This window comes from Aedes albopictus, chromosome 3 (genome assembly GCF_035046485.1).
Source record: "Aedes albopictus strain Foshan chromosome 3, AalbF5, whole genome shotgun sequence".
NCBI lineage: Eukaryota > Metazoa > Arthropoda > Insecta > Diptera > Culicidae > Aedes > Aedes albopictus.
In genome coordinates, this window is record NC_085138.1 from 25,593,975 (window position 1) to 25,619,561 (window position 25,587).

The 25,587-nt window shown below is 41.5% G+C and overlaps 1 protein-coding gene across 2 annotated transcripts in view; it reads left to right on the plus strand.

Moving 5' to 3' along the window:
* Positions 1 to 370: 370 nt before the first annotated feature.
* The window catches only part of LOC109418407 (serine/threonine-protein phosphatase PP1-beta catalytic subunit), a 278,303-nt gene continuing 253,086 nt past the window's right edge, over positions 371 to 25,587 (plus strand). The window contains exons 1-2 of one of the 2 annotated variants that reach the window (XM_062855357.1): positions 371 to 715; positions 10,286 to 10,991. In XM_062855357.1, coding sequence (XP_062711341.1) covers positions 10,940 to 10,991 — 52 coding nt within the window. In that variant the 5' untranslated portion in view covers positions 371 to 715; positions 10,286 to 10,939. The remainder of the gene's footprint in view (positions 716 to 10,285; positions 10,992 to 25,587) is intronic. The other variant, XM_029865674.2, reaches the window with a different exon arrangement.

The window sequence follows — 25,587 nt, forward strand, 5'->3', positions numbered from 1 at the left end:
GCGAAGGTAAGGTTGAGAGAATGAGGTTTTAGTGGGTCGGTCCTATAAAAAGAAAAACAAAAAGGTTAATCACAGGCGAGCAGCAGCATGTCTTACGAACGTCTCGCAGTTGTCTAACATGCATTTTACTTGCTGGGATTTTTTATTTCCTGTTCAAAAATTACGCACGAAACGGGCAACATTGTGCACACCCCTGACGACAGACAGCCCTGCCAAGCTACTTATCGTTTTCCTGTTCGATTTGCGCATCAAACGATGAATCGGTGTCGTTGTGTGCGTGAGCACGACAATCGTCCGCACTCCGACACACAAACACACGCCCATCACCAGAAAAAAAAAAAAGTTTGAGCGAACGCCGAGCGAGTCTTCTTCATTCTCGTGTCGTCGTGCCGTGCGGTGTGTGATGTGAATATACTTTGCGAGCGAGCCAGGAAGCCGAGTCCGAGTGCCACAGCTACTACCGAGTTGAGTCGACGAATCTACTACCAAAGCCGCGTTCCGTTCCGGTCGGTGTGTGTCCAGCGAAGCCAGCCACTGTCTCATCATTCGATTAGTAGCATTTTCCGCGACTGGCAGCAGATCGAAGTTCCGCGTTTTCGTTGCGCGTTCTCCAAGAGTGTGCGGTGTGTGAAGATTGTGGTGCGGTTCTCGGTCCATCATCAGTCGGAGAGTGCTCGGAATTTGGAATTTCGGAATTGGGTGTGAGCCGAGAAAGGTGAATATTTTCTTCTTCATCCGGACGGATTTTGATTCGATTGGATTGGACACGGACTGTAAACCGGGAGGGAAAAATCTGATTTTATTTTTTTTTATTGCGTATCATCGTAGTAGTCACCCCTGACGAGAAGCGGTGCACGTTTTGTGCCGTCGTGCGAATGTTGTGCTGGGGGAATGAAAATTAGTGCTCCCGATTACACTGAAGTTTTTTTTTACGCGGTTTTTTTTTACGCGGTTTTTTTTTACGCGGTTTTTTTTACGCGGTCCGTCCTAAAAAAAAACCGCGTTATTTCAAGACCCGTCGTAAAAAAAAACCGCGTTATTTCAAAAACCGTCGTAAAAAAAATCCGCGTTTTTTCAAAAACACGCGTAAAATAGTCAGCACCACATCTAACGTGACTTGACTTTTTTTACGACGTTTTTTGAAATAACGCGGTTTTTTTTTACGACGGGTCTTGAAATAACGCGGTTTTTTTTTACGACGGGTCTTGAAATAACGCGGTTTTTTTTTACGCGGTTTTTTTTTACGCGGGACCATTACCGTCGTAAAAAAAAACTTCAGTGTATTCATTATTTTTGCGGAATTGTGTCGGATCTAGCGGACGAGTGGTGGTGTGCGACGGATGAGCAGAGACGATCGCATGGCGGTGATCTAGATTACAGTTTTTTTTTCGCTCATCGTGGCATCTCTGATGAAAAAGGGTGTGTGTGCGAGAAAACTTCAATTCGGGAAGAAAATTTCGTTCAGTGTGTGAAGGAATTCCGATCCGTGCGTAGCAATCCGGGAGTTTCGGTTGTCTGTGGGATTCTGACAGATGCGGGGGAAGTAAATAAAATAAACGCAGATCTGTGCGATTTGAATGAGTGAGTGTTCCTTTCGAAGGAAGTACGGGCAATTTTCTTGCCAGCTGTTGTCATCCGGGACCAGTCAGTCAGTCAGTCAGTCAGTGTGCGCGGAACAGGGGGATTTAAACTTGCCAGTGCCATATAGGTCGTGTCTTGTGCAAAAAAGGGAAGATATTGTGTGATTGTGTGATGGATCATTATCACCCAGTCCAGCTAGAGAAGTGGCTGACAGTGTATTTGTAAATATATCAGTCATTGCGTGTGTCGGATTCCAGCAAAGCTCACACAAAGTAGTGCGAAAAAAACAGGGTAAAAAAACGTGACGAAGACGAGTGTGAAGAACCGTAAACCTAGGGTGATTTAAAGGGGGAATCGACCTGCGGTGGACAGAAGGCAGGGCAACTTTTTGAAGTGAAAAAATGAAGAATAAACACGAGACGATGAAAAGTGAAGCACACACATTCACGAGAGGGCGGATAGTAACGACACAGAAGAAGGGAACAACAACATTCACATGCCCCGCGCAGTGGCCGCCCGCTCGGGATGACCTCCGTCGGACGTCGCAGCGCTCCGGACGAAAGTTACCCTCGTTAATCCTGGTGCACAGTGGGAAAGGAGATGGGTTTCACAATGAAACTTGATTTTGGGTTGGGATGGTTCAATGAAAGTAACCCAGAAAATGTGATTTATCGATAGATGTTGCGTTTTGATTCGTTGGGAGAAGAATGCGTAAAAATTGATCAAGTCTACTTTAGAAATTAGTCGAAAGTCAACGAGAATCTCAGCATTTCGTCAAAATATCTATAACTACTAAGTAAAAGCATTAAAAACTTAGAATGGTTTTGGCTAATATCTAAATTAATGAGTACAATGAATAAGACATGAAACAACTTGAAATTATCAAGGAATTCCATTTACCTTGGAAGTATTTTGGAATTATCTGAGAATTCTGTGACTATGTAGATATCATTTATTTACCCAGAAATTCTTTCTGGGTTTCTTGCAACAGTTTATCTGGTTTTTATTAAAGATTTCCTGATAGGATTCTTCCAGGAAAATCTTCTTGAACTCATCTGAGATTTTTCCAGAAGCATCTGGAATTCCTTCAGTAATATCTTCTGGAACTCCCTAAAGTTTTTGAAAAATGCTCTCTACAATCGCCTTTGGAATACCCCTAGGATTTGGCACTGCGTCAAGAGTTTCTTCCACGAGATCCTTTTAGGAATCTTAAAGGAGTTACTGCCTATGTTCGCATATCAGTCCCATATTTGCAGGATTTCTTATTCATATGGGACAATTATGCGATCATAGGCAGTTTAAGTCATAAATACAATATGGAAATCCTCCAGATATTCCTTCTCTGAATTCTCCCAAACTTCTTTCCAAAAATGATCCAAGGGTCCCTTCTGGAAATAGTCCAGGGGCTCCTTCTGAAAATCCTTCAAGGTTTCCTTGGAGATATTCTCCAGGAGCACCCTTGACAAATCTTCAAAAGTTTCTTTTGATAAGCTTCCAGAAATGGCTTTTGGGAGTCCTATTGGTGATCCTTTGAAATCCTTTCACGAGTTGATTATAGAAAGCTTCCAGAAGTTTCTTTTGAAAATACCTAAGGAGTTTCTTATGGGATTCTTCCATGAGTTTTTCTTTGTCTAAAAATATTCCCGGAGTTCCTTTTATTATTATTAGCTTTATTAAGGAGATTTTCAGTACGCGACTGGTTTATCTCCAATCCAGGAGTTCCTTATGGGAATTCTCTACGATAAGAAAAAGAGTATACGCCTAGAATTTCTTCTGGAAATCCACCAGGAGTTCCTGGAGGAAACCCTAAATCAAATTTGTGGAACCAAAACCAAACTCCCGTACTTACCTTACCGATCAGGCTAAGGCCGGGGTGGCCTCTGCTGTACATAGTAGCCGCCTCCATTCCACTCGGTCCATGGCTGTTTGTCTCCAGTTCCGCACTCTGCGTAGGGTCCGCAGATCGTCCTCCACTCGACCCACCTAGCTCGCTGCGCTCCACGTCTTCTTGTACCGGTCGGATGACTCTCGAGAACCATTTTAGTCGGGTTGCTATCCGACATCCTGATGACGTGACCCGCCCACCGTAGCCTCCCGATTTTCTCGGTATGGACGATGGATGGTTCTCTCAGCAGCTGATGCAGCTCGTGGTTCATTCGCCTTCTCCAAGTCCCGTATTCCATCTGCACTCCGCCGTAGATGCTACGCAACACCTTCGAAAACTCCAAGGACGCGTTGGTCCTCTGCACGTAGGGTCCATGTTTCGTGCCCATAGAGGACGTAAACCGGTCGTTTTGTAGATGGTTAACTTCGTGTTACGGCGAACTTTATTCGATCGTAGAGTTCTGCGGAGTCCAAAGTAAGAACGATTTCCTGCCACAATGCGCCTCTAAATTTCTCTGCTGGTGTCGTTGTCGGCGGTCACCAGTGAGCCCAAGTAAACGAATTCTTCAACCGCCTCGATTTCATCACCGTCGATATAAATTCGGGGAGGCGGGCGCGGTGATTCCTCCCTAGAGCCCTTTGCCATCATGTACTTTGTCTTCGACACATTAATGACTAATCCGATTCGCCTGGCTTCACTCTTTAGTCGGCTGTACGTTTCCGCCATCGTCTCAAATTTACGAGCAATAATATCAATATCATCGGCGAAACCAAGCAGCTGAACGGATTTCGTGAGAATCGTCCCACTCGTGTTTATCCCCGCTCTTCTTATTACACCCTCCAAAGCAATGTTGAACAGCAAGCACGAAAGACCATCACCTTGCCGTAACCCTCTGCGAGATTCGAAGGGACTCGAGAGTGTCCCTGATACTCGAACTACGCACATCACTCGATCCATCGTCGCCTTGATCAATCGTATCAGTTTATCCGGAAATCCGTATTCGTGCATAATCTGCCATAGCTGTTCTCGATCGATTGTATCATACGCCGATATGGAATCGATGAACAAGTGATGTGTGGGCACGTTGTATTCGCGGCACTTCTGCAACACCTGGCGGATGGCGAATATCTGGTCCGTTGTAGCGCGTTCACCCATAAATCCAGCCTGATATTGCCATACGAACTCTCTTGCAATCGGTGATAGACGGCGGTATAAAATTTGAGAGAGTATCTTGTAAACAGCACTCAGTATCGTTGAACTTTTCCGTTCGAGTTTCGTTTCCTGGTAAAAAAAAAACCTAAAGCTGTCAAGATCCAGCAATCGGACCACATAAGCTATCGATTCCCCGTGCATTGGATTTGGAGAAAATTCCAAGACAGTTCAACCATGGCAGAGAAGCTGGTGTCGTTTCCAAGGCTCAACGGATCCAACTATGACAATTGGAGTTTTTGGATGAAGCTTCTTTTGGTCAAGGAAGGATGCTTGTCGGCCGTCAAGGAGGAGAAACCGGAACCAGTTACTGAAGCGTGGAAGAACAAAGACGAACTTCCGTTGGCAACCATCGGATTGGTCGTTGAAGATAATCAACTTGTTCATAACAGAAAGACGAAGTCAGCAGGTGAAGCGTGGGGCAGCCTGGAGAAATTCCATGTCAAGCGTACCATGAGCACGAAGGTCTCCGTGATGTGGAAGATTTGCCAGTTGCGTCTGGAGAAGCATGGAGACATGGAAGTCCACATTGCGAAGCTTACCGAACTTTTTGAGAAACTGAACGATTTGGCGCCGGAGAAAGTACTGGACGATCAATGGCTCGTTACGCAGCAGCTTGCCAGAAGAGTATGAAATGCTAGTGACTGCTTTGGAAGCAAGACCGGATGAAGACCTCACGCTGAACTTAGTCAAAGGTAAATTGCTCGATTAATGGTAGAAGCGGAAGAACCGGATCGGAGGTGAACGTTCTGAGATGATTCTTCAAGCCGGTTTTCGCTCCTGTAGTTCGGCAGACCACGTTTAGGACCCTGATGCCAGTAGCAGCAAAACGAGGAATGATCGTAAAGCAGTATGACGTGAAGACAGCGGAGATTTTTATGAAGCAGCCTCCAGGGTTTGCGGCTAAAGGACAAGAGGATAAGATGTGCCGTTTGAAGAAATGTATGCCCTAAAACAAGCAGCACGTTCATGGAATCACCGATTGCATCAAGTTCTTGTGGAGCAAAGATTCAACCGATGCGAAGCGGATCCCTGCCTGTACAAGAAGCTTTCGAATGGTTAACATTGCTATGTGCTGGTATACGTAGATGACCTAATCGTTGCCAGTGAAGACGAGAGTTGATCGATGCTTTGGCGTGTGCACTATCAAGAAGCTTCGAAATAAGCAGCCTAGGTTACGTGCGGTATTACCTTGGGATCGAAGTTGAGCGCGACGAAGCTGGGGATTTCTACACACACCAGAAGACTGGACTAGGAGAAGCAAAAGTATCGGTCATCCCATTAGATACTAGATACGGCAAACAAGATGAAGAAGAAGAATTACTACCCGACAACCATCAATATCAAAAACTGGTGGGGCAACATTTCGGTAACATTTCGGTTAACACCAGACCGGATATCTCTGTCTCGGTGTCAATCCTAAGTCGAAAAATGACCAAGCCTACCAAGAGTGACAGGAATGAGTTCAAAAGAATCGTTCGGTACCTAAAAGGAACAATCGATCTGAAACTACGCCTCAGCAACCGGAAGGATCAAACAGGACTTTGCGGCTACGCGGATGCAGACTGGGCAGAATGCAGATGCGACCGGAAATCCAAAGGACCTGGAAGAAGATCAAGCTGAAATCGTTATGTTTGAGGTTAACCAAAGTTGCTTGCATATGTTGGATTCGGAAAAATACAGCAATCGCACCAAGCACATAGACACAATATACCACTTTACGAAGGATCTACAGCAGACTGGAATTGTGAAGTTCATCTACTGTCCTACTGAGAGGATGCTAGCAGATTTGCTGACCAACCCAGTTCCAAGAGTTCGGATTGAAGCTTTGAGACAAGGGCATTTTTTATTGCTTTTTTGGCTGAATTTTTTTTTGAAAATTTCCTGCGAGTTCGGGCATAGTTTTCCCAGCTCTCTTAGGAGCAATAGAAACAGGAGCCGCAAGTTTGCCAAAGAAAGAATTTTAAGTTATTACGCATGTTTTAAAGATAATTGACAAAAACAAATTAAAACACTACGTTTGAGCTTTTTGCTCTAGAAAACTTGGTCACTTAACTAAACCAATCGATTCAGAGATGCTATTTGATAGAAAATTCAATATTCTTTCGAATAAGGGCAAAAAAAACTGCGATACGTTTGACCATTTTCAAGTTATGGCCAGTTAAGGCAATAAGAGTCAAAAACATGGGAAGTTTAATAACTACGTAACGGTTGAGATTTAACCACATGCGTAGAACAATTTTTTTCACCGTTTATCATCCTTTAAAAAGTTTGCACTCAGAAACCTAACATTTTTCAATAGTTTTACTGTTTACTATTAAAGCTCGGGTGATACAACTATTCATTCGGAACTTAATGTTTTTTTTTAACGTGGATAAATTTGGACTAACCTTTCTCCTAGCACTTTTTATAAAAACACTTTTTAAGTTTCATAATGGACATTCGAATTCGTTGGAGAGGGACGGTTAAGAAGTTTTCAGAATTCCTTTAAAAATGTTCTCTGAAAGTTATTAAACGGGTCTTTCAGATAATTATTTCATGAGTTCGATTGAAAGTTCCGCAGAGAGTTCTCCTGAACTTTCTGCGCTCAGGAGCTGATCCGGAAGTTTCTCCGGAATTCATTCAAGAGTTCGTCCGAAAGTCCCATCAGGAAGTTCATCGAGACTTTATGCAGGAATTCTTTAAGAAATTCCTTCCGGACTTCTTTCAGGAAATCTTCAGGAGTTACCTCATGAATTATTTCAGAAGTTCGTCTAAAAATTCTGGCAGGATTGCCTCCAGGAATTCCCTTAAGAATTTATCTGAAAATTCCAGATTTCTAGCATGTGGAAATGTCCTAAAAGTGCTTTTCGTTAACAAACATGTTTCGGTCTCTGTAGGGCCCAACTGCATCCACCCACGCACGTGATCACTCTTATCAGAAAGAGCATCCTTCGGGCTATCTTTTAAGGGTGCTGATTTCACATGTTATGTTAGATTTTCGCCGTGAATTCCATCAGAATTTCTCATGATATTTCTTTGGGAGTTTCTTCAAGAATTTCTCCAGGAGTTCATCCGAAAGTTCCTTCAAGAGTTGCTCTGAAAACTTCTTCCAGAGTTCCTTCTAGACTTCTATCAGGATATCCTCAAGTAGTTTTAAGCAAAGTACCACCACAGAGCAGGAGCACTGCCCCTCTGCGGTGCAAATAAATCATAGTAGAAGTAGTTCGTCGTCTTTCTATCGCCGGGGGAATAAGACGCAAAGTGGGGCCTGATCAACTGCTGGACGAAACATTGATTTTCTTCAGGGGTTCATACGGGGTTTCACCGGAAATTAATTCAAGAGTTTTCCCAGGAATCCCCCCATGACATCATCGGAAAATTCTTTCAAAAGTTTCATTTTTTTTGGGGAATTTCTTTACTTCTTCCGGATATTCCTGAAGAAGTTTCATTGCAAATCGCTGCAGGATTTTCTCCAGACATTTTTTTGAGTTCCTCCTGGAATTCCTTGAGGAGTTCTTCAATAATTTCTTTAGGAGTTCCTCCGGAAAACCTTTTGAAAGTTCGTATAAAAATTTCTTGTGGAAACTGCTTAAATAGTTTCTCCGCAAATCCTTAGAGAAGTTTCATAATTCAGGAGCTCCTCTAGCAGTTCCTTAAAACAATATCCAGGATTTCTAAGTAGTTCCTCGAGGAATTTTTACAGGAGTTCTTCCAGAATTACTTAAGGATTTCCTCTGACCATTATTTTGGGAGTTTCCTTCGAAATTGTTTCATTTCTCAGAGATATCTCCAGAAGTTCTTCTCTAAATATTTAAGAGTTCCTTCGAAAGGAATTCCCCTTGGAAGAGTTTCCTGGAAAATTCTTTCAGGAGTTCCACTGAGAGTTTCTTCAGAATTTCCTCCAGGGTTTTCTCTAGAAGCTGTTCTGGGAGTTCTCTCAGAAGTTCCTTGGAGAATTGCTTTAGCAGTTCTTCCAGGAATTCTTTCAGAAGTTTCTCCATGAAGTTGAACAGGGAATTCCTCCGAAAAAAAAAATCGTCAGGAATTTCATAGAGGCTTTATTAACGATTTTTCCTTTTACTTCTGCGGTTAGAACTTCCATGATAAATATCTCGTGTAACTCGTGGATAAATTTCTGATGACACACTTCCCAAGGGATTCTCGCAGGAGAACTTCCGTAGGAATCTGCAGGCAGAGACGCTCCTGGAGGAATTATTGAATGATCGCCTTGAAGAATTCTCAATGCAACTGTGGGAATCATTTCAAGGAGAAAGTCTTCCGAATAAATTCCATTTTAGAACAGCTAGGTATGAATAAAGTTTTTATTATTTCACATAAACGCTATATATATTGCTTTTTTTATAGGTGTTCTTTACTACCCTCATTCGCACAACAGTTTCATGTAAATAGGAAACCCAGCAAACATGGGACTGATAACCCGAGCAAAGTCTGATAGCAAATTGAAAACTAATTTTGATGTTGTGATATTGCAAATTTTGATAACTCAGGTTGTTGTCGTTTTGGTCGTTTTAACGGTTAAAACATCAAAAATGAGAGCAGAAAAATGTTCATGTGACAGCAAATTGGAAACAATTCCTGCTATCGATGATAGCAAATTGATAACTTTTTGTTATCAGCACAAGAAATATGAAAAATCGTTAAATGTAGAGTTTTTCGATCGATATCAAATCATAAATGCAATAACATAATCACACTAATGTTATATCCCTAGAATTACTTTACATAGTTTACTGAAAGATTTAAAAACTATTGAAACACTAAATATTTACAATAATTCAAAATGACAGCAAACCGAAAGCAAAATTTGTAATCAAATTCAGTAAAGATAAAATGATATCAAAATGCGATATCAATTTGTTGCTGAATACAAATCATGTTTTCGATTTGCTGTAATTTTGTTGTTGGACTTTGCTCGGGAAGCGAATAGGGGCAGTTTACAGGATTCATAAAATATTCAGTGTCAGTGTTGTTCCATATTTATGACTTATAACGAAACATTGTTCAGAAAATTTGGGAAACTAATACAAATGTGATTGGAGAGGTATATCGCACAGAAATATTGCAAATATCGCAGTCAGACTTTGAATAATTTGGCGTGAAATACACAATATACTTCTCCTCACGTTATCACCACAGAACCGATACCCAGCCAAGCTGGGTAGCCGTTTCAGAAAACGAGACCTGTCTGTCCCCCCGCCACTATACTGCTGACCCACTGTGCACCATCTCAACGATTTTCGTTTTCAAATCCCACAAACCGCTGAGCGCTGCTCCAAACAATCCCTAGGCTAGAAGCCAGAGCTACACTGTGGTGTGCGCACACCGAAAAGAGGATACAGTTATTAATAAACATTGCGGCTCGACGTTCGCAGTTCGGATGTTTTTCCTCAATGTGCACACTAAATGCGAATCGCTGACTTTGGTGGTAGAATTTCCGTTGAAAATACTTCTATTGGGGTTTACAAGGTCTGATGGATTTCTTTCAAATCTGTTCGATTAGTTTTGTCGAAGTTCCATGTTTGAATTTTACCACCAAAATCGTTAATTTACATTCTGCGAGTAGCTTCAAATTTTCATCTGTTTCCCCTTTTGTCTCTTTTCTTCTAGCTCGAAGCTTCGATCAAATCGGAACTACCATCGAAAATCTCGGACGAGGACGCGGGGGTGTTGTTCTTGCTCTGTAGTGCTCTGAGAGAGAGAGGCACAGTTGTATAGTTCTGCGTGTGTTTCTGAAGTGAATCATCCGATCATTCGCGTTCGCGATCGCCGCGGGTGTGCGCGTCGAGGCCTCTGTCTGTGAGTAGTGAGAAGATTTTCACCACGCCGGTGTGATCACAGATTCGGAAGAAAATTCCCAAATTGGGCCCAAAGTGTGAAAAGTGAGTGTGGAAGTGAGTGTCTGTGTCGGAGGGATTGACGTCAGTGCTCCGAAAAAATAGGAAAAACAGAAATATTCCAAGATCGCTTCCAGCGAGCGGAACTAATCTATTCTTGACGATCACCAGAGTCGCCAACGAGAACGACAACGACGCCGACGACGATCAGGTTTTGATCCAGTTACTACCACATAGTACCAGCGTTAACTACTATTTAGTAGCAATCGCAGAGAGCGCGCGAGTCACAGCTCGTCGCCTTTTTACCTACAGTCATAGTCAGTGAGTGAGTAATTGAGTGAGTGGCGGCAACCGAACGGAACGAAACCACAGACGAAAAGAAGGTCGAACTCTTACCAGGAGACACAGAGGAGCAGAACACACAACAATGTCCGACTACGATCTGGATGTGGATAATCTGATACAGCGGCTGCTGGAAGGTAGGAACGAACGTTTCTTTTCTCTTAACCTTTTCGAGTCATTTAAAAACCCCCCTCGGGAAAACAACCGTATCTTGATAGTATCTCTGGGGGGTGTACGAACGCAATTCCCCGTCTGGTTTAATTTCGTTTTTTTTTTATTTTCTATTTTTGGTTCGCGGAACAACCGATACGCGGAAGTATATTTTCAGTTTCGATTGTTTTTTGTTTTTATTTTTACGAACGACGAAATCTGGCTGAAATTATCATCGGAAAGTCCCATCAGCATAGAGAACGCTACGCGTTGCAATAATTCAATCATCCCTTTCCTTTCTGTACCACGCGGTGTTCGTCATCATTCCTATCACATTTTTTTCCTTATTATTTTTTCACTCATTGAATCGTCTATCGTATTACTATACTGCTTTGCTCTCGTTGATGGCCAAAACAAGTGAGATTATGATTGCGGGAAGCGTAAATAATCAGCCAAAAGAAAACAACAACAAGCTTGGGTATTGTAGTAGGATGATCGTCTTTGATGGAGATCGTGGAGATCTTACCTCAACAGAACTAGCGTGGAATTCGCGGTGTGCGTGGGCTGAAGTGTAAACCGTTCTCGAAAATAGTTTGAATTGATACCAGTTTTTTTCCTTTCGGACATTCCTTCAAATAGCGATGTTTTGTCGCTTATTCAGACTGTGCATGAGAGGCGACTTTCTGTAAAAGTTATCTTATATATTTCTAGAGTTTACTTAGGTTGGGTTTTGATAATCTTTTGAAGATGTTAAAGAAACATCCAACGCTTGCTGCAATACGTACTGTGTTCTTTCGTTTTGCCATGAAACAGAAACTATGAGAATCAGAATGGGGGCCCATATAGCCGAGGCGGTAAACGCACGGGTATTCAGCATGACCATGCTGAGGGTGACGGGTTCGATTCCCGGTCGGTCCAGGATCTTTTCGTAAAGGAAATTTTCTTGACTTCCTTGGGCATAGAGTATCTTCGTGCCTGCCACACGATATACGCATGCAAAATGGTCATTGGCAGAGGAAGCTCTCAGTTAATAACTGTGGAAGTGCTCATAGAACACTAAGCTGAGAAGCAGGCTTTGTCCCAATGAGGACGTTACGCCAAGAAGAAGAAGAAGAAGAAGAAGAAGAAGAGAATCAGAATGACCTGATTAATGGTCTTGTGACTTCCAGATGTTCCATCCTTTTTCCTCTTACAAACAATCTGTCCATTCTGGTTATGAAGAGTGTTCTCGGTCTTTAGTAGCAACTGCAGGCAAGCTATGAAGGCAACTCTCCACGCGATCAGACATATCTTGGCGAAATTCCAAAAGGATTTCTCAAAAGATTTCTCTAGGAGTGCCTCCAGGAGTGCCTGATGGAATTCTTCAATAAATTTTAGAAATACCTACAAGGATTCCTCCAGGAACTTTTCCGCGGATTCCTCCAGGGAGTTTACCTTAAGTTTTTCCAGGAATTCTTCCTGTGATTCGTCCAATGATCTCCGAAAATTTCTTCAATATGAATTTCTCCAGGGGCTTGTTCAAAAATCCCGCAATAATTATTCCTGTAATTTCTCCTAGATTCCTTCAGATATTGCTGTCGAAAATCCTCCAGAAATGCCTGCTCCAGAATTGTTTTCTTCAGACACCTCAAGGGGTGCATTCCTCCATAATTTCCTCTTGTGGTTCCTCCAGAGATTTTTCCAATGATTCCTCGAGGAATACCCTCAAAAAATATAGCAAGGATTCATTCAAGAATGCTTCCAGCATTTCCATTAGAAACACTTCCAGCAATGACTGCTGTAATCCTCATGAAATCCTGGAGTCCAGGAATTCTTGAAGGGCTCTCAAGAGCAAATATTTGGAGATATTTCTGCTGCAAATGCTTGAGAAATTCTAGTAGAAGTTGCTGAGGGAATCCCTGCAGTGATCACTGGATGTATTTCAAGAGGCATTTCTAGAAGAATTATTGAAGAAATCTCTAATCTCTAGCAGGAATTCCTGGGTGAACTTTAAGAGGAATCTTGGATGAAATCCTGGACAAATCCTAGGAAGAAGGCACTTTCCGAGGAACTTCAGAAATTCTTTAGGAACTCCTACCAAGATTTCTCCAAGTATTCTTGCTGGAATTTCTCAAGCATTAACAGATGGCATTTCTACAGTTATTGGTCTTAGAAATCCTCCATGAATTCTTGGAGTATTTCCAGCAGGAACTGCTTGAGGAATTCCGGCAAGACTTCTTAGAGAATGCCCATCACGAATTTCTGGAAAAATCCCAGCAGCATTACTGGAGTAATTTCAACAGAAATTTTCAAAGGAATTTGTAGAGGATTTCCAATGAGAAAACTTAAATCCCTGGAGGAATTCTGAAAGAATCCCATGAAAAAAAAATCTCTGGTCGTATTTCTGTAGGAATCCAGACAAGTTATGCCAGATTAGCTGGAGAAATCTAAGAAATAATTTTTAGAAGTAATTCCAGATCAGTTTTTGAATACATTTCAAGAGGAATCCTGAAGGAATCCTTAGGAAAATATCTGAAAGAAACATCACAGGATGAATTTCTGAAGAAAACCCAGCAAGCATTCTTCCCTGTTGCACAGAAAGAACTTTCTGCAAGAATCCCAGTGGGCATTTGCAGAGGATTTCCTAGAGGACCTCTTGGATGAATCCATGGAGAAATCTTCTTGGAATTCCTGCACAAATGCCTGATGGAATTTCTCTAGAAATTCTTGCCGAGATTGCTTCAGAGGTTTTTCCAAGGGCTCATATACAAATCTTTCCTTTGATTCCACCAAGGACTCTTATACAAAACTTTTCTTGTGATTTCTCGAGAGATTTTCCTTTAGAAATTTCACTTGGAATAACAGCAGAAATTCTGCTAGGATTCCTCCAGATATTCTTACCAAGATTTCCTCAGGAATTTTTGCTGGGATTTCTCAAACGTTTTCACTAGGGATTTCTTTAGTAATGGCTCTTAGGAGTCCTCCAAGTATTCCGGGAGAAATCCTAGCCGCATTCCAGGAGCAACTTCAACAGATATTCGGAAGGGAATCTGAAGAGGAATGGAATCCAGTAGGAATACGAAGCGGAATTCTTGTAATCCCTAGAGGAATTCGTGAGGAATCCCCTTAAAAACTCTGGGTAAGCTTCTGGAGGAATCCATAGACAAGTTACAAAAAGCAGGGATTGCTGGGTTAATTCCCTCAAGAATAATTGAAAAAACAGCAAGAAATTCTAGATGTTATCCCAGGGTAATTCCTAGATAAATTCCAAGAGGAATTTCTGAAGGAAAATCTCTAGAGGAAACACAGGGAGAATTTCTACAGGGAACCCAGCAAGTATTCTTGAGGATATTCCAAGAAGAATTTGTGAAAGAATCTTCTGAACAAATCCCTGTATAAGTCACTGAAGGAACTTCTGCAAGAATCCCAAAGAGCCTAGAAGATTTTCTACAAGAATTTCTGAAGGAGTCTTTGGTTAAATCTATGTAGAAATGCCAAGAGGACCTCTTGGAGGAATGCTGGAGAATTTCTCTTGGAATTCCTTTAAAAATGCCTGATAGGATTTCTCTACAAATTCTTGTTCAGATTGCTCCAGAGAATTTTTCAAGGACCCATGTACAATTATTTTCTATAATTCCATCACGGATTCTTATAGAAATTCTTCTCGAGAGATTTCTCCAAGGATTCCTTCAGAAATTTCTCTTGGAATAACAGCAGAAATTCTGAAGGATTCCTTTAGATATTCTTACAAAGATCGCTTCAGGAATTTTTGCTGGGTTTTCTCAAGCAATATCAGCTAGGATTTCTTCAGTAATGTTTCTTAGGAGTCCTCGAAGTATTCCTGGAGAAATCCTGGCGGTATTCAAGGAGCAATTTCAACAAAAATACTGAAAGGAATCTTAAGTGAATTTGCAGTGAGAATACGAAGAGAAATTTCTGGAATCCCTAGAGGAATTCTGAAGGAATCCCATGAAAAAATCTGCGTGAATTTCTGGAGGAATCCATAGGAAAGTTACAGACAGCAGGGATTGCTGGATGAATCCCCTCAAGAATAATTGGAGGAATCCCAGCTAGAACTTCGAGATGTAATCCCAGGATCAGAGATGGCAAATGTCATAAAAATGTCATTTCGTCGTTTGCTAATTTCACTGCACTTAGTCGGAAATGTTATTTGGCGATATCATTGATTATCAATAACTAACCAGCGTTATGGACTGTTGATGCGTTCGAACATAAATTTACACCGAAAGTAGTGAGAATAGAAAAATGTCATGACATTTTTTTCATGAAATTCCGCGACATTTTCCATCCCTGCCCAGGATAGTTCCTAGAGAAATTCCTGAAGGAAACCTTGGGAAAATCTCTAGAGAAAACACAGAAAGAAGTTCTGGAGGAAACCCAGCAAGTATTCTTGAGGATATTTCAAGAAGAATTTGTGGAAGAATTCTTCTAGAAAACACAGAAAAAACTTGTGCAAGAATCCCAGTTGGAAATCTTAAAGGATTTTCTACATAAATTTCCGAAGGAGCTTTTGCTTAAATCCATGTAGAAATGCCAAGAGGACCTCTTGGAGGAATCCTGGAGAATTTCTCTTGGAATTCCTCCATTAAAGCCTGAGGGCATTTCTCTAGAAATTCGTGTTGAGATTGCTCCAGAGGATTTTCCAAGGACTCATATACATTTTTTCCTTTGATTCGCTCACGGATTCTTATAGAAATTCTTCTTGAGATTTCTCAAGAAATCCTTTAGAAATGTCTCTGGAAATCTCTTCCAATATTTTTTATCAAGATTTCTTTAGGAATTAGTGGGTTTTCCCATTCAATTTCAGCTAGGATTTCTTCAGTAATGTTTCTTAGGAGTCCTCCAAGTATTACTGGGAAAATCCTAGTAGCATTCCGGGAACAATTTCAACAGAAATTCTGAAGAGAATCAGAATAGGACTTCAAGTAAGAATAAGAAGCGGAATTTCTGTAATCCCTAGAGGAATTCTTGAGGAATCGCCTTAAAAACGCTGGGTGAGCTTCTGGAGGAATCCATAGACAACTTACAGCAGAGTTTGCTGGATTGATCCCCTCAAGAAAAATTGGAAAAATCCCAGCAAAGTATTTGTAGATGTAATCCTAGAGAAGTTTTTAGATAAATTTTAAGAGGAATCTAAAATCCCCTGGTGGAAACCCAGCAGGCATTCTGTTGGGGAATTCCAACAGGAATTTGTGAAGCAATCATTTTGAAAAATCCCTGTAGAAATCACAGGAAGAACTTCCGCAAGAATCTCAGTGGGCATCCCTTGAGAATTTCCTAGTGAAACTACTGAAGGAACGTTTTTATAATTCGGCGGAGACCTTTTAGAGGAATCCATGGAGAAATCATCTTGGAGTTCTGCCGCAACGGCCTGATGGAATTTCTCTAGAAATTCTTGCAGAAATTGTTCCAGGGGCTTCTCCAAGGATTCCCATATAAATTCAGCTGGGATTTCTTCAGTATTTGCTCTTAGGAGTCCCCCAAGCGTTTCTGGAGGGTTCCCAGCAGGTATTGTCTGCGATATCCTAGTAAGATTTCATTGTGAACTTCCCAGCAGCATTACAGAAGCAATCCCAGGAAGAATTCCTGAAGGAATCTCAAGTGAATTTTCAGCAAGAATTTCTGAAAAAAATCTGGAGAAATGCTTGTGGAAATCCATAAAGGAATCACAGCATAAAATAATTAAGAAAAATCTGAACGCTTTACAGTAGAAATTTGTGCAGGAATCATAACTATTATTATATCATGATATCAGCAAAAATCAGAAAGGGATTTCTCCAAAAACTCCATCAGAAAAGTTGAGATGCAGATTCTGTTACACTTGGTGCGTCAAGGAATCTCTTGAAAAAAGTCCAGCGGTTTATATACTACTACTAGCAAATAGCTACTTGGCGTTTTCGAACAAGAATCTTGCTTGGAAATCATCTCAGGAAGGGATAAATATGCCTAGAATTACAGATTAGTCGATATTCCCACCCATGCTCTCACCACCAACGACATTTAAAAACAACATTGGAACCTTGCTTGGAACATCTCGTCAAAAAGCTTCAGAAAGATACTTCTAGAATCAAACATTTCATGTGTTTGAATACGATCTCTGTGTATTTCATCACAATCCCATATTGCAATCTTGGAAAAAAAAATCTCTAGAGGCATCCATGGAAGCATCACTAGAGGAATTTCTGGCTAAATCTCTGGTGGAGTGATTTCTGGAAGAATCAGTGTAGGAAATCTCTGAAGAAATCACTGTTAGGACTTCAGATGAAATTCTTAAAGAAATCCAGGGAAGAATTCTCGAAAATAGTTGTGGGGAATAGCTGGAGCAGTTACTGTTTAAGTTCCTGCAGAAATGACTTGATAAATTCTAGCAGGAAATGCAGGAGAGTAGCCAGCAACAATTTCTAGAAGAATCTCTGTAGGGATACCGGAAGAAATCACAAGAGACATTCTGGAAGCAATACCAAGAGATACTCTAGCAGAAATACCAAATGGAAATTCTGGAGTAATTCCACGAATAACCTCGGCAAATCCATAGAGGAAGCCATATAGGGAAATCTATAGAGGAATCCTGGATATATTATTTTAATAATTCCTGGACTAAATAACTAAAGGCATCCACAGATATTTATTTTAAATCCTTGGATAAATCCCTGGTAGAATTTGGAAAAACAATTTCCAGCAGAAATTCCTAAGAGGCATTCCCGAAAGAATCCCTATGGAAATCCTTAGATAAATTTCAGAATAAACCCACGGAGTGCTTATAGGAGGCATTTATCATAACATACATTTACGAATACATCCATAGAAGAGCTAGCCATCCGAAAGACGGCACCCGTTCAGTAATTCCGTCAGAAAATTGCTTTAGATCGGGATGAACATGGTGCTGATCCACATACATACATGCCAACATGAAGTAGTGAATCGATGGCAAAGCCAAAGTGTGAAAACTGCTATTCTCTGTGGGTAATAAGACTCCCCCTTGGGGGCACCCGCAAACACTCATTTGTTGCTTTACGTAATTTCAAGAAGAGACGAGCATCAATAAATTCAATTGAGAAGGAACCATGGCTACTCGAAGCTTCGGCAGGTCTAATCAAGCCTAATCTAGTCTACACATATACAGCCATCTCTTGGAAGAATCTTGGAAAATGATAAAATCGACTATTTTTATCGTTTTTCTTGTAATTATCAGTACTTGCAAGGTATCAGAAATGCATTACAAATATTCAAGCGGACAGAGCTACTGTGCAGCGTCGTTGTATACAATTGAATATTATCATAGAACGGTGACATCTCGTCAGCCGCTCCATATAAAATATGATACAGGGAGCAAAAACGTTGGGAGTGACGTTGGTAAGAAAACTAATGTCACTCTATTGAAGCGCTTCTTTCTGGAATTTCCGCCCAATGTCCAGGCTCGATGGCTAGGCTCGCGTCATTCTCTGAAATGAGAAAATGTGTTGCTCCCAGCCCGTTTTAAGCTTAAGAATTGAACGATTACTCGCTATGGCATAAATGGAAGATAAAAATGAATATTCTCACCCAATCTCTTAGGACTAGGTAGATCCGGCACAACTCAGAAGCTGTCACGGACAAAATATCGTGGTTCCGGATTATTATCAGCAACCAAGTGCGGTGGTATCGAACAGCTGTTTCTTCATAACGGAATGGCTTCTTGTTCGGGATTGAGCTTTTATCGACCTAGGTTGACGCTCGACTTACTTAGTTAGCTCACTACAGACAAGTAGCAGGCACAACAGGATAGAGGGAGTTAAGGAACCTCAGAACTCCGGATAGGACACGACACATGCTTGGATGCAAGTGTCTCGATATCGAAAATGACTTTGAGCAATAGAGTTCCTGTGGGTTTCCCAGATCGATAACAGTATATTGATTCACATGAAGATGCATGTTAGCCAAATGAACATCATTATCACACACAACATAGCTATTGAATGTTCATGGCAATGATTTTGTTTAGATTCTAACTTCTTCGCCATAGCTAGGGAAACGCCATTTGGTATATTGAGAATATTTCTTTATTTATTTATTAGCTGACCCGGCAAACCTAGAAATTTCAGGAGGAATCCCCGACGGAATATTAAGAGGAATCCCCGAAGAAATTTCAGAAGGAATCCTCGAAGAAAGTTCCGGAGGAATTCCCGAAAGAATTCCAGGAGAAATCCTCGAAGGAGTTTCAGGAGGAGTCCGCGAGGGAAGCCCAGGAGAAAGCCCTGAAGGAAGTCCAGCAGGAATACCCGAAGGAATCCCTTGAAGAATTCCTGAAGGAATTCCAGGAGAAATCCCCGAAGAAATTACAGGAGAAATCCCTGCAGAAATCCCAGGAGGAGCGCCTGCAGCAAATCTGGGAGGAATTTCCGAAGCATTTCCAAGCGGAATACTCGAAGGATTTTCAGGAGGAATCCCCATAGGAAGTCCAGGAGGAATCCCCGAAGGAATTCTAGGAGAAATCAATGAAGCAATTCCAGAAGAAAACCCCAAAGGAATTTCAGAAAGGCTCCTGAAGGAATTCCATGAGGAATACCTGAACCAATCCAGAAGGAATCTCCGAAGGAATTCTAAGAGAAACCATCAAAGAAATTCCAGGAGGAAACCCCGAAAAAATTTCAGGATGGATCCATGAAGGATATCCAGGAGGAATACCCGAAGGAATTCCAGGAGACATTCCAGAATGAATTCTAGGAGGAATCCCCGAAAGAAGTCCAAGAGGAATCCCTAAATGAAATGCAGGAAAAATCCCTGGAGGAACTCCATAAGGAATCCAGGTGGAATCTCCGAAGGAATTCTAAGAGGAATCACCAAAGAAATTTGACGGAATATTAGAATGAATCCCCGAAAGAATTGCAGGAGGAATCCACGAAGGAAGTCTAGGGGGAAACCCCGAAAGAAAATCTAGGAAGAATCTCCGGAGGAATTCCAAGAGGAATCCCCGAAAGAATTCCAGGAAAAAGGCCAGGTGGAATCCTCGAAGGAAGTCCAGGGGAACCACTGAAGGAAGTCTAGGAGGAATCCCCGAAAAAACTGCAGGAGAAATCCTTGCAGGGATTCCAGCGTAGGAATTCCCAAAGGATTTTCAGCGGATCTTTCCGAGTAGGGGGAAGGATTTACAGGAGGTATTCTCTAAAGAATTCCTCTAAAGATTTCCAAAAGGAAATCCTTGAGGAATTCTTGTGGAATCTCCATGAAAGATCCCTCAAGAATATCCTGGATATATGCCTAGTTATAATCCTAAGGGAATTAATGAAGAAACTCCTACAAGATTCCCTAAGGCAATTCCTGTAGGAATTTCTGATTCAGCTTCTGGAGAAATCTCTGATGTAACTGCTGGAGGCATCCGTGAGTCTTCCTGGAAAAATCTCAATCTCAACCTACAATCTGAAAGAACCCCAGAAGCGATCCCTGGAAGAACTCCTAAAGGAACTTCTCGTGAAATCCCCTAAGGAATCCTGAAGGAATCTTGGAAGGAACTCTTATATAGGAATCCCTGAAAAACTTCTGGGGTAATCCCTGAATTCCCCTGGAGGTATCCTTGAATCTTCGTATAAGTTTCTCTGAAGGAACTTCTGTAGGAATCCCTGAAGAAATTCAGGAGGGATCTCTGAAGAAACATCTGCAAGAATCGCTGAAACTCCTGGAGAAATCTCTGATGGAATGTTGGACTAATTTCTAAAGACCTCCTGCAGGAACTGATGAAGAAACTTCTCACGGGAATCTTGATGGATCTCCAGGTGGCATTTATGAATTTCTCCTAAAAGAATCTTTAAAGGGACTTCTGGAAGGATACATGAACGAACTCCCGTTGAAATAGCTTAGGGAACTTCTGAAGTAATTCCTAATAAACACCTGGAGGCATCCCTGAATCCTCCTGGAGCTATTAGGGTGATCCCTGAGAGATCACCGAAGGAACTTGTAGAGCAATCCTTAAAAGAACTCCTGAAAGAATCTCTAGGCATCCCGAAGTATTTCCAAGAGGAATCTCTGAAGAAATTTCAGGAGGGATTCTTGAACAAATTCCAGGAATTTCTGAAGGATCTCCTGGAGGCATCTCTGAGGAAACTCCTGGACTAGTTCCCAAAGAAACTCCTGTAGGAACTCCTGAAGGAACTTCTGAAGGAATCCATGAAGAAACTCTCAGACTAATCTCTGAAGGACCTCCTATGAGAATCCCTGAAGGATCTTCTTCTAGATGAATCTCTGATGTATCTCTAGGAGGCATCTTTGAATTCTCTAAATAAATTTCTGAAGTTACTTCTGTCGAGATCTTCCTGAGATCTTCTTAAAAAATCATCTTGAAGGCATCCCTGTAGAATTTTCTGGAGGAAACCTAGGGGGATCTCCTGGAGGCATCACTCCAAAAACTTCTGGAGAGATGTGAATGTGTGTTCTAAGAGTTGAGAAATCAGTTATTGTAATCAAACTTCTATGATAGTGATCGTGAGATTTTTTTTATCTCAACTTTATGTAAACTTAATTTTGTTTGTGCACTGATCACCGGCGTGAAAAATGAAAATCGGCGGCGTGACAAACAGCGGCGTATGGCGCGCCGCCGATACCTCGGTCGGCGTCGGCGTGAGACAAAAAGTGTCGGCGGCGGCGGCGCACAGGTCTAATAGCAAGAAGCATTGAACGACGGAACCGTCGTGGTGGAACATTTAAGAGATTTTCGCCAAGAAGAGTAGGACAATCGATGTTACCATTGAGGAGATCAAAGACGAACAATCGCTGAAGTTCAACTCTCCTCGCTGCCAAGGATTCTAAATTGATGAATTGGCAACGGTCTGGATAACTTGGAAGGTTAGTTGGATCCGACCATGGAAAGGGCTGCAATGCAAACCGCAATATTAACTTGCAAATCTCGACTAACATGTGAAAAGGGCGTAACATCCATTGCGAATGTCTGCTTTTCTCGGGGCGTATTTACAATTATTCATGAAATATCTTACCAGTAACAGATAGAGCAGACTCCCCTCTATCTGATTAGTTTTTATAAATAAATGGAAACACGCTTAGCAGGGACAGAAGAAGCTGATAGTTCCGCCCTTTTCACATTTTGGTCTAGATCTAGATTTAGATTACTCGACTAGCTCAACTGAAACTGAAACTGAAAAGTTCACCAGACCTGGAAGTTTTTGATGATGATGATGATGATCACCCCAACAACTTGAAAGCTTCCGGATTACATAATTCCTTTGAAAACGTCTACCCACTACTAGATAAAACAACTCAATTCAAGGAATTCCGTCATATTTCGGGATGGATCTTCGTTACACGAGAAACCGCCACCCCAGGGAGGTGTGAATCCAACTTTTCAAGGGTTCACTTTTATTGACTTTTTATTTCTTCTTCCTAGAAGTACCCGCCGATTCTGGAGAAAGCGACAACGTTTTCCTCGTGGTCATCATCGTAGAGGACGACGCAATAAAAGTGAGATCGTATTCCGCAAACACCAACATTGATGGGGACTGGGACGTGACTCAGACATCGCTACCTTTATTTTGTTGGTTGAGCTTGCAGCGCGAAACGAGAGTATGCGAACTGACTGCTGTGCAGTGTTTATGGTAATAATGCTGGGGCAAATCCACTCCACTTCGGGGATTAGAATCGGGAATGACGTGGTCGATGATGAAAGCAAGCGACAGTCGGTAGCGTCGTTTTAAGAGTAGTATAAATCGGCGACTTCTAGCGACGAAACAATGGTCAATATAATATCTTATCTCGGAAACTGGATTACCTAGCTGGGCGAATGTTTTTGGATTTCGGTGGCAAACAGTCAGCTTTCCTCTGCTAAGATACTGGGTCTTTTAATGAACAGATATGGTATCGAAAGAACCCGTTTTTGGCATGATTCTGTTTCATATTCAATGATTTTTAATGATTCCAATCATAGAAAAGATTACAAAAATACTACTGAGATTTTACTGAAAAGAATCCCCAAAAATTGTGTGAATAATTTGTAAATCGTGTGTCTTTCCGCGTTCGATGCAATTTTCATTACTACAAAGTTATTTCAATTGAAGGAGAGTACGTTTAAACATTGTCCTTGATTTGATTTAGCATTGAAATTGTAAATGCATGGATGCTGTAAGAACGGGTGATTTCCAGAATAATTAAATTGATGAGCTCGTTTTATATGAGTTTTTTGTGGGTTGATTATGTGGGGCGCTATTGTGAACACCGATTCAAAATTGCTCAACGCTAGATCTGAGGCCGTTTCCTAGCAATTCAAGGTGCTATTTGATGTGTCGCAAGTACGGGTTTGGATCACTTTTACATTTGACAACTTCCGGTGCCTGTGGTCTGAAATGTGGTCTGAGACTATTTTCTTGCTGATCTTTCTTCAGGTTATCGAAAAAGTCGCTATTTTAAGTGTCGCATGCATGTGTTCGGTTCCCTTCTACATTTAATTACTTCCGGCGGGACACCCAGAACCGGTTCCGGGACACTACTGGTTTTCTCAAATATGATTTGAGATTTTTTCTTGTTAACCGTTCATCAGGTTACCTAAAAATCCATTTGATGTGTCGCTTGGGTTTGGTTCTCTTTTACATTTGACCAGTTCCGGCGAGACACCCGGAACCGGTTCTGGAATACTACCAGTTGTCCCAAATATGGCCTGAAACTTTTTTATGCTAATCGTTCATCAGGTTACCTAAAGACCTAAAGAGTCGTGACTTGATATGTCGCAAGCATGGGTTTGGTGAATTTTTCTATATGGCCGCTTCAGGCGGGACACCCGGAACCGATTCCGGGACACAACCGGTAGTTTCTAATGTGGTCTGAACCTATTTTCTTGAACAATTACATCAGGTTATCGAAAAAGCCGAGATTTGGTGTGTCGCATGTATGGGTTTGGTTCATTTTTATATTTGGCCACCTCCGGCGGGACACCCGGAACCGGTTCCAGAAAACTACCGGTTCAGATATAGTCTGAGACTATTATTTTGCTTAACGTTCGTCAGGTTATCGAAAATGCCGCGGTTTTATGTGTCGCATGTATGGGTTTGTAGTATTTTCATATTTGTATTTTTTTTGTTAGACTTCTTTTTTTAGAAGTGAGCTTTAACAGTTACCAGTTTTCGAATACGCTGAATTTATAGGAGCTTTGGATTGTTAATGGCACTGTGAACCTAGTAATCATCTATTCCCGACGTTCACAGTTACTTGTCCAGAGCTGTTCGAACAACGTCGAAAAACAAAGCCAGCGAAAACCATTAATCTATCCAATTCTCTACCAAATAACACGACGACCAAACATGGTTTTCGGTCTTGGCAACAAAGTAGAGCTCCGCATTTTTCATTAGTTAGGTTGGGATACAATGTGTCTCTTCCTTACCAGCACTGTTTCATGGAAAACAGATACTTTCTTCTTTGCGTACCCAGTGGGTACACTTAGGTGGGTGGTTACCTAATTAAAACCATCTTGCAGCCACGACGGCTGTTTCTACTACATACTTCTATTATAGCAGCTGATGATCATTAGAGCGCTATAGTCACAGAGTTACAGATGGAATGATGGAATGACGACATTGTTCATTTGCGTGTTTGGGCCTGTCCATAAACTACGTAGACTCTTAGGGGGGACGGGGGGGTCTGGCCAAAGTCTACGCTCCATATGAATTTCGAAAATTTTGTATGAACAAAAGTCTACGGAGGGGGAGGGGGGGTTCTGAGATGGACCAAAATGAGTCTACGTAGTTTATGGACAGCGCCTTTTCAGAATTTCTTACTGCGGATGAGTTGCAGATGTCTCCATCGCTGATTTAGAAAGCTCGAGAATTCAAACCACTCAAACAGCCTATCAATGAATCAACTGCAGTGGTCGGTGTTACCCCCTTCGCTTGAACAGAAAAAGAAAATGAGGAAACACCGTTGGGAGATTTGATCCAGTGCACCGCGATGCATCACCAGCAGACTAATCTGGAAAAACGATGACGACGGTAGAGCTCAACAATTGGCTGACTTAATTTGCTACTCGCAAACGGACAACCATCAGACAGACAATCGGTTGGTATTCTACTGAGTAGACTAGAACATACGATGCGATGATGATGTTGGAAAACAATATCGGAAAAACCGAAAGAAAAGAATCGCCCAAAACACTGAAAACAATGGCACAATCACGAGATGTGAAGCCGTGTGCAGTGTTGGGAAATGTCATTCCAAGTAACATTTTGATAACCAATTAGTCTTGTATAAGTTTTGAAACCCGTCATAAAACCTAATACCTTTTATTTTAGTTTTATGGTGGTTCTAAGAACCTCTTCTAGTATATTTGACTAAAAATGTTACTTGGGATAAAATTTCATGAACATTCGAATTTTTCAGTTGTATTCGCTGTGAAAATGTCTGTATGTAAGCATGACCCAAAATGATGGTTATAGCTAAAACTACTTATGACAGTTTAATGATGTTGTCGATAAACATTTCTTACTAGGGGCGATGAAAATTGGCAAATTACGAAATGACTGTTTTCATGATATTTCCCATCCCTGGCCTGTGTGTCAGACAGAAAAGAATGGGATTAAATAATTGAATCGATGAAAGAGAAGGGGAGGAAGGGGG